The sequence below is a fragment of the Amphiura filiformis genome, chromosome 18 (assembly GCF_039555335.1).
Source record: "Amphiura filiformis chromosome 18, Afil_fr2py, whole genome shotgun sequence".
NCBI classification, from domain to species: domain Eukaryota; kingdom Metazoa; phylum Echinodermata; class Ophiuroidea; order Amphilepidida; family Amphiuridae; genus Amphiura; species Amphiura filiformis.
In genome coordinates, this window is record NC_092645.1 from 52,743,525 (window position 1) to 52,759,560 (window position 16,036).

The 16,036-nt window shown below is 37.4% G+C and overlaps 1 protein-coding gene across 1 annotated transcript in view; it reads left to right on the forward strand.

Moving 5' to 3' along the window:
* LOC140138804 (uncharacterized) overlaps positions 1-16,036 on the forward strand; it is a 52,448-nt gene that overhangs the window by 17,875 nt on the left and 18,537 nt on the right. Inside the window, 5 exon segments of the mRNA XM_072160574.1 lie at positions 2,619-2,765; positions 2,768-2,946; positions 6,446-6,557; positions 8,991-9,086; positions 12,838-12,861. Coding sequence (XP_072016675.1) covers positions 2,619-2,765; positions 2,768-2,946; positions 6,446-6,557; positions 8,991-9,086; positions 12,838-12,861 — 558 coding nt within the window.

Here is a 16,036-nt window from a genome sequence, read left to right on the forward strand (position 1 = left end):
AAAGTAAAACAGAAAGCTCATAAACAGTGACACACAACTTTCAATGAATCATTCAACATATTTTTTGTCTCATCAAGTCCTTAAAATGAGAAAGTTTTGAATTTGATAAGCCGCATTTCAGTTAAATGCACTAGTGAGTAATGAAAACCCATGCCTTCTATTATTTCTTAAATATGTTACTCGTAATTACAAAATCTGGCCTAGTTACACTCAGGAAAGTATTTTTGTAGCTTAATAATTTGTTTTGAGATGAAAAAAGTTAACTATTTATCACTTTTTTAGTTTTTGCCATTTTTGCAGGCAATAAGTGGCAAAAACTGTTTTTGCCAAGTGGTTATAGCCGCGGTTAAAACCCCATCTTTCTCCACCTGTGTCAAAACCTGCGAATCCTGGACTAAACTTTGAATAACCCCCTAACAAAAGGTGATAGAAACTTATATTTGTCATAGAAATCAAGCTAAGGAATTACTATAATATTTTAGAAATATAAAAGTGTGGAATTTGATTTGAATGAGTTAAGGTAAAATACAACTGATTTTCAAGGCTTGATTCCAGAGGGGCGTAAGTTAATAATGGAAACAGCCATGCAGAAAAGAATGAACTCACGCATACAATAGTGTATCAATCTGAACTTGGGCCACGGACAAATCGCGGCTCGTGAATCATCCTATATGTTGCAGGGATAGGGAAGGGCGGGGGAAGGGCGACCATGATAGGACCATATGGGCTGATGGGGTGGGGATTGTGGGCAGCCGTTTTCGGCAATTTTACTTTGGATTTTCTAAATTTTCAATTTTGAAATTATCCTGGATGATATCTGTCGTGAAATAAATCAATGCTTCTATAGGCTATAATAGGCCTAGTATGCCTATTTATACCCTGATTATGCAATATATAGGCCTACAACAATAACTACAACAACAGTAACAAAACCAACAACCAATATTTTGTTAATCTAATTTGTAAAAATATATTCATAGGCCGCGCCAATTAGATTAGTATAGCCTAAAAAATCCTGAATTATAATGAGAAAAAACACGGGCAAAAACAATCAATCGCTGCAGTCAGAAAGATAGAAACGAAAAATAAATAATAAAAATAAAATAAAATAGATGGAATGGACTACATAGGGACTCGAACACGTACCAAAGTTTTCCAGCCCAAAACTATTGTATTATATAGTCGAACGTGAGTCCGGCCGCGCGCTAACCGATTGAGCTACTGAGTGACCTGTGAAATCGATTGATCTCAAACTGACTTTTATGGAATAGTGCATACCAGGCTCTTATGGTAAACAATCTCATCACCGCTGTAAATGTCGGAGGTATCGATGGCGAAAAACCTTGATTTTTGCAAAAGTAGCTTAAATTTGGAATGAATTCAAATGGTAAAGGAATCGACATACTTTTGAGAAATAATGTAGGCAGTTAGAAATCAAAATTAACGTTCCACAATCCAGATATCGATAATGTAACATAACAGTGTTTTGTGGTACAAGATTCTCGAAAATTGTTCCCAAAACGGGCTAATAAAATTTAATCGGTACTGTATTTGGTTCTTCCCCATGGCAACATTATTTCTTTTCATCGATTTGTAGTACAATACAAAAAAGGAGAAAACAGTCACTCGGGCGTGGTTTTATACGGAGCGAATATTTGAAAAAACTGCATGGAACGTGTTTTTGATCTTGTGAACATGGTGCGTAAAAATGATTTAAACGAAGGATTTTCAAACGGATTCTAAAAATTTGTATAAACACACAAAAATAATGTTAAGATACATCCATGCACCAACATTTGACTCACTGCGATATTTGATTGCTGAGAAAACGCGGTTTTAGAGAACAACTTTATACGTCTTTTTATCGCTTTTTTATCGTTTCTTCGTGTAACCTTAACATCAGACTCATTTGATCGCATTGCTTGTTATAGAAATAGAAATACATACGTATATATTGGGCTATTCCAGTTGAAATCCATAATGCTCTGTATGGAAGATAGGTCCGTAATCTTCCATACAGGGAGTGTGAATTCCAAATGGGATTACCTGAAAAGTGTGGAATTTGATTTGAATGAGTTAAGGTAAAATACAACTGATTTTCAAGGCTTGATTCCAGAGGGGCGTAAGTTAATAATGGAAACAGCCATGCAGAAAAGAATGATTTAAACGAAGGATTTTCAAACGGATTCTAAAAATTTGTATAAACACACAAAAATAATGTTAAGATACATCCATGCACCAACATTTGACTCACTGCGATATTTGATTGCTGAGAAAACGCGGTTTTAGAGAACAACTTTATACGTCTTTTATACGTTTTTTATACGTTTCTTCGTGTAACCTTAACATCAGACTCATTTGATCGCATTGCTTGTTATAGAAATAGAAATACATACGTATATATTGGGCTATTCCAGTTGAAATCCATAATGCTCTGTATGGAAGATAGGTCCGTAATCTTCCATACAGGGAGTGTATGGTGATTCCATTTGAAATATACACTCCCCTGTGTGGGAGATTTAAGTTATGTCTTCCATAGGGGGTGTATGGATTTCAACTGGAATAGCCCATTAAGCCCTTGTTCTCAAATTCCATCTCTTTTGTTTCATTTTGAACAGTTTGTGAATAGCCAAGAAGAAGCACACAAATACAAGGCAGAGCTGGACCATGTGAAGGAGAAGCTAGATGAAACAATCAAAGAAAAAGACAAATTAATAGGAGAATTAAGCAAGAGTAAATCCAGTCTTGCTGACACAACCAAACAGAGGTAGGTCAATCATTTATTCCGTTTGAAATCCATACTCCCCCTGTGGGAGAAGCACACAAATACAAAGCAGAGCTGGACCATGTAAAGGAGAAGCTAGATGAAACAATCAAAGAAAAAGACAAATTAATAGGAGAATTAAGCAAGAGTAAATCCAGTCTTGCTGACACGACCAAACAGAGGTAGGTCAATCATTTATTCCGTTTGAAATCCATACTCCCCTATGGGAGAAGCACACAAATACAAAGCAGAGCTGGACCATGTAAAGGAGAAGCTAGATGAAACAATCAAAGAAAAAGATAAACTAATAGGAGAATTAAGCAAGAGTAAATCCAGTCTTGCTGACACAACCAAACAGAGGTAGGTCAATCATTTATTCCGTTTGAAATCCATACTCCCCCTGTGGGAGAAGCACACAAATACAAAGCAGAGCTGGACCATGTAAAGGAAAAGCTAGATGAAACAATCAAAGAAAAAGACAAATTAATAGGAGAATTAAGCAAGAGCAAATCCAGTCTTGCTGACATGACCAAACAAAGGTAGGTCAATCATTTATTCTGTTTGAAATCCATACTCCCCCTGTGGAAGAAGCCTGCAAATTCAAAGCAGGACTGGATCATGTTAAGGAGAAGCTGGATGAAACAATCAAAGAAAAAGACAAATTAATAGGAGAATTAAGCAAGAGTAAATCCAGTCTTGCTGACACGAACAAACAAAGGTAGGTCAATCATTTATTCTGTTTGAAATCCATACTCCCCCTGTGGAAGAAGCTTGCAAAATCAAAGCAGAGCTGGACCATGTGAAGGAGAAGCTAGATGAAACAATCAAAGAAAAAGACAAATTAATAGGAGAATTAGGCAAGAGTAAATCCAGTCTTGCAGACATGACCAAACAGAGGTAGGTCAATCATTTATTCTGTTTGAAATCCATACTCCCCCTGTGGAAGAAGCTTGCAAAATCAAAGCAGAGCTGGACCATGTGAAGGAGAAGCTAGATGAAACAATCAAAGAAAAAGACAAATTAATAGGAGAATTAAGCAGGAGTAAATCCAGTCTTGCTGACACGACCAAATAGAGGTAGGTCAATAGGAACATGTGTTCAATGATCAATACCATATTGTGTCTAATTGATGCCCCCTCTAATAATCCCCCCCCCCATCTTTTTTCAAAGAAAGTGAACAAAATGCAGAAATTTCCATGCCATAGCATGTAAGCATTGTAAGTAAGCTCAAAACTGGCATGTCATGATCGCGAGATTGCATAGACAAATCCTATTCTAACTTAATTAAGTATTCCATTTAATTCATCACCACATTATAGTAAAAGTATGTTCATATCGAGGGGTCAGTGACACAAAGACGTAACTCCATTTTGTCCATTCTGAGAAAAATGAGTTTAAAGATAATGGTCCACAGTGACTTATGTTAACTCTATGTTTCACTGGCCATTGATTTCAATGGGGTGCTAAATGGTTACTTTTATGTGTTTATTGGAAAGTGCTCAAAATTTGATATCAAAATCTCATTTTTGCAAAAAATGGAGTTAGGTCTTTGTGTCACTGACCCCTCTATATTTATCGAAATAAAATAGCACTCTTGCATAACAATGTACATCAGATCTAATTTCGTAAAATTTTCCTATAATCTGTGGTCCCCAAAAGGTTTGCTAGTTCCGGTAGTTAAAATGTGTGAATTTTTTCATTGAAAATTCCCTACTAATAAATGCCCCCCTCCCCTTTTGAAAATATTGCTACCTCAGAGGTGTTATTGCGAGAATATGGTAATTGGTACTTGACATAGCAAACTAATTGGATAATGGAGCAAGAGTACATTATCCTATCATCACTAGGCTCCACAACAAGCTCATCCATCAGTGCGCTGTTCTTTAACCCCAATACATTTGCGCATTCATTGAATAACCTTTGAAAATTTGGGTACAAAAACTCTTACTCTGGAACTTGAGGTCAAATTTTGCACTATGATTGTTTAATTGAGGTCTTGAATAATGCCATTGGGATGAGGCCATTACCAAACAAAAAGTAGGTCAATATAAACATGGTGTTTAATTCATCACTATTTGTGCATAAAATCAATAACTTACAGACAACATATGCTACAACAAAAAACAAGGCCGGATGTGGACTTGGCCTTGCCTCACACCAAAGGAGATATGTTAGACTTCCCACAATGCATTTCTTCCCTGTACTGATTTGCTGTTCAGTGCAACATGGGTTGATAACTTGATAGTGACAAGAAATAACGTCAATTGCAAAATCTGGATGAGTGCTGTTAATTGAGGTATTTTTAGACACTATTGTTGTACGGGATAGCAAATCGGTACAGGAAAGAAATGCATTGTGGGAAGTGTATGATATTTTCTATGGCCTCACACAGTCATGAGGATCATTTATTCATTTGAAACAAACAATGACAACTAAATAAGCAATTAATTTTAGAGATTGGGGAAAAATAAAGATTGTTGGTTGAATGTGCGCAATCAATAAATAAAGGCTGGACATAGACAAAACACAAATGCTGGCCCAAAAAGAAACTTATAATTTTTCACAAGGTCATATCTTAAAATCCTGTCTATAAAAAGAACAAAAATTACACGCAGGATTACTTCAATACTCTACTCTAAACACATATCAGCAACCAAGCAGTTGTCCAACTGACACAACAGTAAAATGCACTGACACAGAACAGCTTCCGGGACCACATTCACAGGCGAATAATTGGAACCCAGCAAAAGAAATCTGTGAGAATGCATTTAAGATCCTTACACAGGTGATTATTTCCAAAGAGTAAGTGGAATAGTGTGGAACGGGGCTGCTTCTGCTTTTCACACACTTTCTTCAAGAAATAGGTCTTGTTCCACACTATTCCATTTACTCAGAGATTTCTTGTGTTGGGTGCCAATTATTGGGTTGTGAATGTGGTCCATGAAGCTGTTCCATGTCAGTGCATTTTGCTGTTGTATCAGTTGGACAACTGTTTGGTTACTGAACAGTGTTTAGAGTAGAGTATTGAAGTAATCTGTGTTCCAATTTTTGTTCATTTTTATGGACAGGAATTTAAGACATGACCTTGGGAAAAATTATACATTGTAAGTTTCTTTTTTGAGGCCAATTTCAAACAGCTGAGAATGACCAAATATGATAGGTAGGTCAATGTCAACATGGTGTTTAATTGATCACTCTTTACACATAAAATCAATTATCGATGTTGTAAACCGGCAGTAGTGTTTTTCCTGTGAGTGCATAACTGCCAACTGTTCAGACTGAATCTGATTTGTTCAGATTTTAGAGTTTTGAAACTCCTAAAAATCTGAACAATTAGATTTTTCAAATCTCCCAAAGAACAAATAGCCCAGTGCATAAAGTGTTGTATTATCTGAATAATAAAGTCAATTTTTATGTTAAAATCACCTTTCTTGAGTCTTTTCCAAATCAATTACCACCTTCAAGAGGGCGCAGATGGTGCATGCGCACCCCAGGGTAGGTCCATGCATTTTGGAAGAGGAATATATTTATCACCTAAGGCAAGCCCAAGGCTCGAACTCGGGCTGATCATATTCTCCCAGCTTCAGGACAGCGTAACACCATAACTGCTTGATCCATCTCACTTTTCTTAGGCCTCCTTACTTTAAAATTTTAATTGTATCTATTATTTTTGTTTAAAAGGGAGGACTTATCAAAGCAGAAAGCAGAGTATGCAGAAGCCGTGTTGAAATTGGAAGGAGAGAAGAAAGCAGCCGAGGAGAAACTTGAAGCTGTCACAAAAGCTTTCAATGAGGTAAAATAAAGTCATCACAAATGAATTAAATAACTACATGTACCACTCTGGGCGCTTTACAAAAGATAAAACTTACAACTACAACCTAAAAAGTACATCTTAAAAACTACCAATTAAAAACCAGAAAATTATACACAAAAGCAGCAAAAATATTTACAACGGATTGTCAAACAAATAAGTCTTTAAAAGTCTCTTGAAGATGGCGAGACTGCCCGCTTTCTGGATGCGTGCAGGCAGCTTGTTCCACAAAGTAGGCGCGGCGACAGAGAATGCCCTTTTACCGTAGTAGGCCGTTGAAACCTCGCGACTAGGCGGCACATTTAGAAGTTTTGAGTTTGACGAAGAGTGCGTTGAGGAATATGAACTTTGATGAGATCAGAGATGTAAGATGGTGCCATACCATGGACCGAGTGACTTATATGTGAGGAGAAGAAGTTTGAAGACGATACGATCCTTGATTGGAAGCCAGTGAAGCTCACGACGAAGAGAGGTGATGTTACAGTCTTTCTTGGCACAGGTAACAAGGCGGATAGCACAGCACAGTTTTGAACACGTTGAAGTTTTGTGAGAGTTGAAGCAGGAAGTCCGTGGAGAAGGCTGTTGTTGGCATCCAGACGCGAGGTCACAAAGACGTGAACAAGGCGTTCAACATCATCATCACCGGCGATAACATCCTCTAACGGAGCAGAATATATGGTGAAGTCAAAAGGGCCGCTCACTGACCCCTGAGGAACACCACAGTGAAGGATATGATTGGCAGAAGAACTATCACCTACAGCAACATATTGTTTGCGATCAGAAAGGTAGCTTTCAAACCACTGTAGCACACTATCACGGATGCCGTAGCGATCCCTCAGCCGCCTCAGAAGGATGTGGTGGTCAACAGTGTCGAAGGCGGCCGAAAGATCAAGCAGAACAAGCACAACATTTCTATGATTGTCCAGTGCACAAAGAATGTCGTTGTGCACACGGAGTAATGCAGTTTCTGTAGAATGGCTTTACCTATACACGGATTGCAACTTCCCATAGAGACCGTTTTCCTGCATAAAGTCTTGCAAGTGTGTCACTACTGCACGCTCAACCACCATAGAGAGAAATTTCAGGTTGGATATTGGTCTAAAATTGCAGAGATCTTCCAGATCTTTGCCAACCTTCTTTATCAATGGTGTCACATGCGCAATTTTATAGGAGTATGGAAACGTGCCCGATTGCAGCGACAGATTGACAATCTTAGTAATACAGGGCAGGAGCTCAGGAAGACACGCCTTTAACAGCCAGGTCGGAATACACAGTAACCAAAGTTCTTGATATCTGATCCAGAAATTGCACTTACTTTGTGTACGTTTCAGCAACACTGTTGCCTTTGTCAACACTTGATGATGAGTGATTCCTACTGGCAACCGACGCTAGATGTATCTCCAGCGTAGGTCTTGGAGACGCTGAGATCATTGGCACGGAACAAGAACGATTTACACGCTGGATAAAGGAGGCTATAGAAATTAGAAAGAGGAGGGGCACCACCATGAACAGAGACGACGGACAGTATCAACTCTCACACATCTTTGATGAGTTTCTAGAACTGGGTTCAAGAAAATCCCCAGATGGTAAATCAACTGGCAACACCAAGACCTACGCTGGAGATACATCTAGCGCCGGTTGCCAGTAGGAATCACTCATCATCAAGTGTTGACAAAGGCAACAGTGTTGCTGAAACGTACACAAAGTAAGTGCAATTTCTGGATCAGATATCAAGAACTTTGGTTACTGAGTTTACTCTACCGATCCTGATGAATTTATTCAGCCAGGTCGGAATACAGTCTGATTGACAAGACGACGATGGAGCTTTCATCACGATAGTGCGCACCTGTTCCTCAGATACCTTTGCGAATTTGCAGAAGGTCGATTGATTATCGCGAGGTCAGCGAAGTCGTTATTAAACATTTTGGTAAAGTTGCATTATTTTAAATAACATAAATCTTGGAGTCAAGGTGACCCTTAGGCCAAAAAATAGTTGTTTGTTTGTCCTCTACCGCCCGCTCCTAAGATTAAGGTCACACCAATATATTTTTTTTTGAAAGAAAAAATTATTTTTTCCCCAGATTTGGAGTATCTCTGGACCTAGCTAGAGCTATTAAATGCTAGGATCATTCATTTTGAAATATATTTGAAGTAATTGTCGTATGTTCCCCCTCATTCTCATATCCAAGATGGCTGCCATGTGTGTACCATTGGGGCATAATTGCAATGTGAGCAAGGAGTGGAATTTTTCTATCGGCACATTTATTTGTGAGCGAAAGGAAGTGATTAAAAAAGAGCATAAGAATACTCAAGTCTTGTGAATTCAGCTTGTTTCATCAGTGCAAACGACATCAAAAGATGCTATACAATGCCATCCCAGTATTTTTTTTGTAACTTTCTCTTCTATCACTGCAGAAAACAAGTCAGTTGCATGGTATGGAGAAGAAGCTTCTCAGCCTTCAAGAAAGCTTTGATGCTTTCAAACACAACACCCAAGTACAGAAAAACCAGGTATGTGGGAGTGCATTTGTTTTGACCTTTGTGAATCAGGTAATAAATATATTGTGCAAGAACTTCTTATATGTGCAACCAAGCACAAGCTGCTATTTGTATTGTTATAATGAAATGAACCAGCTTACTATCGGTGACAACTCTCTAGTCCGAAGGTTATCTAGTCCGAAGGCTCCTTAGTGCGAAGGTTCGCTAGTCCGAACACGTAAATTACCATTCGCTAGTCCGAATTATGAAAAAGGTTCGCTACTCCGAATACCATGTTCTCTAGTCCAATGGTTCGCAAGTCCGAATAATAAATAAGGTTCTCTAGTCCGAATATAGAATAAGGCTCGCTAACCCTAACCCTAACACTAACTCTAACCCTAACCCTAACCCTAACCCTAACCCTTACCCTTAGTCTATATTTGGACTAGAGAACCTTCGGATTAGCAAACTTAATTTGGTTTTTGGACTAGCGACCCTTCGGACTAGCGACCCTTCGAAATAGAGAGAAGTCCCACTTACTATCATGGTGTAGATTATACATCCAGTGATTTTGAAATTAAATCTAATACTGGAAATAGAATTTTCCAGCTCACTTTGCTACATTGCGTCCGAAACCATCAGACTTGAGGCATCTGATTGATGAAGGAGGAGAAGTTGTTCAAGAGAGGAGCCAGGGAATCCGTACCTGAGAGAGTGGGGGAGTCCGCTGTTAATAAGAAAGGGGGAGTCCATTTATAATTGTTACACAGCATTACGAGACATTCCTAGCCATATGATGTCACACCATCATCAATCAGATGCCTGATGAAGTCTGATGGTTTCGAACACAACATAGCAAAGTGAGTTGCAATTAAAATTTCAATTCCAATATTAGATTTAATTTCAAAATAAGGAACCAGCTTTGTATAAAATAATTAGCGAAGTACAAACGGTATAAGATAATGTAAATATAACAACATGTATTTTCATGAAGCAGCTGTTCAGTTCTATTTCACATAATATGTTCACAACTGATACAAATGTTAATTTGCCTAACTATTTTTTTGGTGAATCTTGTTAAAAACAGTGGATGCTTTGCCAAACTTAACGGATGCTGTTATAATCCTATTGATTTTTGGCTGTGTGAAACATATTTTGGGCTATAACAGTTGAAATCCATACACCCTATGGAAGATATGATCCTAATTTTCCACACAGGGGGTGTAAATTTCAAATGGTGTTACCTGAATGGGTGGCTTCATTTGAAATTGACACCCCCTGTGTCAGAGATTAAGGTCAGGTCTTCCATAGGGGGTGTATGGATTTTAACTGGAATAGCACATTGATGTCTACTTTGAACTGCATGGCCTGTTATTAATAATAAAATTGATATAAATAACTCTTCATTTAACTTTCTCACAAATTATACTGAGCTCGAAAACTTTCACTTATTAATATTTGCTTTTAATGTCATTTTTTAATTCATGTAAATTTTAAAAATTCTTCTATCCTTAACATCTCTTTGCTTGATTCTACATCATTGCATGTACATTAATATCTCATGCACACATGTACACACACCCCTGTCTAGGGCATTGGGTTATTCCACTTGAAATCCAAACATCCCCTATCGAAGACATAACTTTCATATTCCACACAGGGTGTGGAAATTTCAAAAATTAAGTCATTCATTCAGGCAGCGCCATTTGAAACTCACACTCCCTGTTTGGGAGATTAAGGTCATGTCTTACATAGGGGGTGTATGGATTTCAACTTCAATAACCTATTCAGAAAGTAGGTGAATTATTTTATTTGACTTTTTATCAGTATTCCCACAGACCTTTTCCTAATTAAATAAGGGTGTGCCTCGATATCACAAAATATGTGAAGTGCACGTGGCACATGTAGTGCTAATGTCACAATATATGAACACAGACATTTTAATCTTTATAAACCACAGACGTTGACAACAAGTCATTGCCTTTATTCTTAAATTGTGCTAATGTAGCATTTAAAAGGAAGTTAAATTAAACGCAGCAAGAAGTCTCCACTTCAATGATTTGCCAATACATGTATGGTTCATGATTAAAACGTTTGATCTAAACACAAGAAAGTTATTCCTACCTCTCGTAATTTTCTGACAGTTATTCCATCTGTCTGTGAGACTGAGACTGTGACGATGATCATCAGGTTGTCACCTTTTTGACCTTTGACTTGTTCACAGTCTCGTAGACTCCTGAAAGTTTCAGGGGCGTGAAATCTCTTTTAAGCTGAATTTTAGTCCTCTTTTTTGGAAATTTCTTTGAGGCAAAATTTTAGCTTTTTGTTTCATTTTCAGTCCATTTTGAGCATATTTCAGTGATTTTCCTCTTTTTCCCTCTTTTTTGAACAAAGTTCCTCTTTTTTCAATAGAGGTCACTCACACCCCTGATTAGTCTGAACCTGCCCCCGTCTTTATTGAGAGATGGCTGGTTGACTTTGATTTGCACTGCTTCCTCGACGACTCGTTCAAACCACCGATAGTTTCATCAACATGTATATTTTGACCACCATGGAAGTTCAGTATGAGGGTCAGTTCCCACATGTTTGTTACAGAATACACCGAGCTGCAGTCAGGGACTAACTAACATCCTACTCTTTTTGAAACTAACTGCATACTACAGCATGAAATATCTGAAATAATTAATTAATTCACGTATTAATTATAATAACAGGGGATGGGGAGCAGAATTTTGTCATAATAGGCTACACATCTCAAAAACAGATCTAATTTTTATCTTTTATATGTTCACATGTTCACCACTAGTGTGCATCATTTTGCAATGTTATGCTTGATTAATTATCTAAAATCATATTAAACTTTTAAAAGCTCTCAATTCCAAATAATACAGACAATACAATTTCACTATAAAGTGCAGGATTTCATTTTATGAAGTCCATATTATCCGATTCATTGCAAGATTTTATATTTCTTATTTTGATTCTAATACACACAAGATATCTTGCCAATTTAGTTGGGCTATTCCAGATGAAATCCATACACCCTTGTATGGAAGACATGACCTTAATCTTGCACACAGGGAGTGTAAATTTCAAATAAGGTTACCTGACTGGGTGACTCCATTTGAAATCGACACCCCCTGTGTGGATGATGATGGTCATGTCTTCCATAGGGGGTGTATGGATTTCAACTGGGTAAGCCCATTGTCTTGTAACTGCAAAAAGAATTTGTCCTATTCTCCCGATATTACAATTTCATTTATTTTTTCCTATTCTATGATTGTCATTTAGTTTTTGTTTTCCTATTCTACCATATGTGTACAACTGTACATCCATATCAAAAGGATGGACATGACTGCTACATGTACATGTATCTCTTTTTACATAATAGCTAGTATAGGAATAAATACAAGACTCATCTCAAGTTGAGGTCACTTCAAATCATTCCCAAATGACATGGTTTAGGAATGTTCTCTGTATACATAACAAAATTTTACTGAAGAATATTTTTATTATGTTGCCCGAAAAATTTTTTTTTCCAAAACTGAGCATTTTGGCTCAAATTTGACCGCAGAGATTGATTCATCAATTCTTTGCCATTCTAATATATGTATACTATAGACCAACCATTTAGCAGTTAAATGATTCCCAAAATTTTCCATAATTCCAGGATTAAAGTGTTTGATTAATTATAAATGGTATTGTAATTTGGAATTGAGAGCTAGCCTGCCCTCAATCTGCAGACATGTATCATGCTATCATCACTCTTCTTTTGCCCTTACAGGAGGAATCACAGAGAAACATGAAGGTATTTGCATGGCATGCTAACATAATATGCATAACAGAATATGCGTCGTCTGCTTCACATACTGTTTTATCTCAAAGGCTGCCTTATGTGACTTTTTATTATTGTCATCTTATTGTGTTGAGAGATACCTGTAAAATTAACTGTTATATGTTGAATTTCGTGGTATTGTCACTATTGCAATCTCATGTCCACTCATTATAGAGCAGCAAGCTGTAATATCAAATAACAATATGAAATACAACAGTGATAATGAAAATCGCACAAGGCTGCCTTTTGTGATATGACAGTGTGTGATGCGGAAGACGACTTGTTATAATGTGTTTCTGTCAGATTGTCATCTACATCATTTTGGACTTGTTCCATTTTCTTAGAGGGGTATAATCGGCCATAGTAGTAAATTCCAATCTCAGTTGTTAGGATCAAAATTAAAAGGGGACATATCTGATAGCAAAAGGTAACATATATATGGAAATATTACAATATGACTTTAAACAAGGCACCAGTATCATCAAAAATGGTTTTTATCCATTTAATTAATGTAGATATGACAAATTGGGATAAATGTTGCAGTTGAATTCATACACCCTGTATGGAAGACACAACCTTAATCTCCCACACAGGGGGTGTGGATTTCAAATGGGGGTTACCTGAATGGGTGACTCCATTTGAAATCTACACCCCCTGTGTGGATGATTAAGGTCATGTCTTACGTAGGGAGTGTGTGGATTTCTACTGGAATATATAGCCCATTGGCAGAAACATATGTTATACTTGTAGTATAGTTTTCATCATGGGTTAAGCACTACACCTTATGTGGGTGGATAACATTTGCACATATCACATTCCATGACTGACAAGAGACATGCCCATGATACTTCTATGTGCATGATTTTCTTTCTCTTACTTTGCTGTGAATGAAAATTATTGAGAAGGCTTGAACCCATGGGCTCTACCACCCAAATTATTGGCCTCTATGGAGTATTTTGATTGAATACAAAGCAGCCTATAGCTTGTATTGAACCAATCAGATATATTGTAAGAATAGTCAGTAGGACTGAAGGGGATTTCTGATATTTAAAATAGAGGCCGTCAGCGTGACGTCATATGCTGCCATCTTGTGGGTTCATGCTGTGATGGCTGTTCAATCTCCATGCATGAACAGCAAAATCACTGTGTCAATGGGTGTTACTATACCTCATAAATATTTATTAGGTAATCCAGACATCTTATTGGTTAATAACGCTAGCGTCCGAAAGTACGAGTATTTTGACTACTTCGCGCCTGTGCAATTACGCGAACGCGGGAAGTAGTAAAACTTCCGCACCCTACTACCACACGGTGTCTCGACCCTGCGCGTCACCGTTCCTTCAGACGTAGCGTTATGCTACACAACGGCGATTCTGCAGATACGATAATCGTGAAAATGGCGTCTGCTGCAGTTACTTTGCCGAGATTACCGAGGGATAATAACACGCGAATTAGCCGTTTTATGAAACAAAATGTTATTTATGAAAAGTTAAAAAGAAAATTAGAATAATGTAGGTCAAAATGTAAATACTAATTGAACAGAAATCCTGCAATAAAATCAGGTAAGCAAAATATTAAGCTTATTTAACATACCAGCCGGCACGTTGACTGGTGTGTGTTTTGACTTTTGTTTACGATTTTAGGCCGTGATAGCGAAAATATTTATGAGGTACAATGTATAGTAAAACAAATATAACATGTTTCATTTCGGGGAAGTAGTCAAAACTACTGGTCCCTCGGTGTTGGATGATTTGACTACTTCCCTCCGCTGTCGCGTCGGGAAGTAGTCAAATCATCCAACACCGGGACCAGTAGTTTTGACTACTTCCCCTCAAAACATGTTGTATTTGTATAATATCAGCTGCTGGCAATGTGGGTGTGAAATGTAGAAAATTTCACCCTGGAAGTTCAACTTTGACCAACAGTTTTTTACAAAGTTATGCAGACTTGTGACTCCTTCCACCCTAATGAAAGGACTTATGTTTATATGACGTCATCAAACTTTTGGTTAAAGTGGGTAATTGTGTCTCCAACGGACAAGGTACAAAAACCTACTATCCCTGTGGGTTTGGATTTTTACTAGTGCAGTATCAGTGTACACCACCATGGTTTACATACTGCATTAGTTTTTATCTTGTCTTTGTCTTGTTCCCCACACCAAGTTGGTATACCTGGCTCGAATCTTTCAAACTTTTGGTTTTTCCATAAAATAATCGGATATGAAATAAAGCTGTACAGTATCACCCATTATATAGAATGATGTGTTAATGTAGACTAGAATTGTGATACAACATATTATGTAAACTGGCCTCAAAAAGAAACTTATAATTTTTCACAAGGTCATATCTTAAAATCCTCTCCATAAAAATGAACAAAAATTGCATACAGGATTACTTCAATACTCTACTCTAAACACATGTCAGTAACCAAGCAGTTGTCCAACTGACACAACAGCAAAATGCACTGACATGGAACACCTTCCTGGACCAAAATTCACATCCCAACAGATTTCTTTTTATTCGCCTGTGAATGTGGTCCCGGAAGCTGTTCCGTGTCAGTGCATTTTACTGTTGTGTCAGTTGGACAACTGCTTGGTTACTGACATGTGTTTAGAGTAGAGTATTGAAGTTATCCTGTGTGTAATTTTGTTCATGTACAGGTGAATAATTGGAACCCAACAAAAGAAATCTGTTGGGATGTGAATTTTGGTCCAGGAAGGTGTTCCATGTCAGTGCATTTTTCTATTGTGTCAGTTGGACAACTGCTTGATTACTGACATGTGTTTAGAGTAGAGTATTGAAGTAATCCTGTGTGCAATTTTTGTTCATTTTTATGGAGAGGATTTTAAGATATGACCTTGTGAAAAATTATAAGTTTCTTTTTGCCAGTTTAGTAGTAGAGTTTTAGAGTGTATCATGTAGTTTTGTATTTGTGTGTGGGGGTAGAATTAGAATATATGCATATTTATAGCCCGGGGGGTACTCAAGTTTGGTTTTGGTAGGGACGTGCCACTGAGATTTTGGAAGTAGACCCATAAATATACCAATTTTTCAAGAAATTTGGACCCATTGATATACCAAAAGTCAAAATTTTCGCTGAATTTACCCAAAATTGTCTTAGTTTTTACAAATTTTCCCAAAATTTTGGG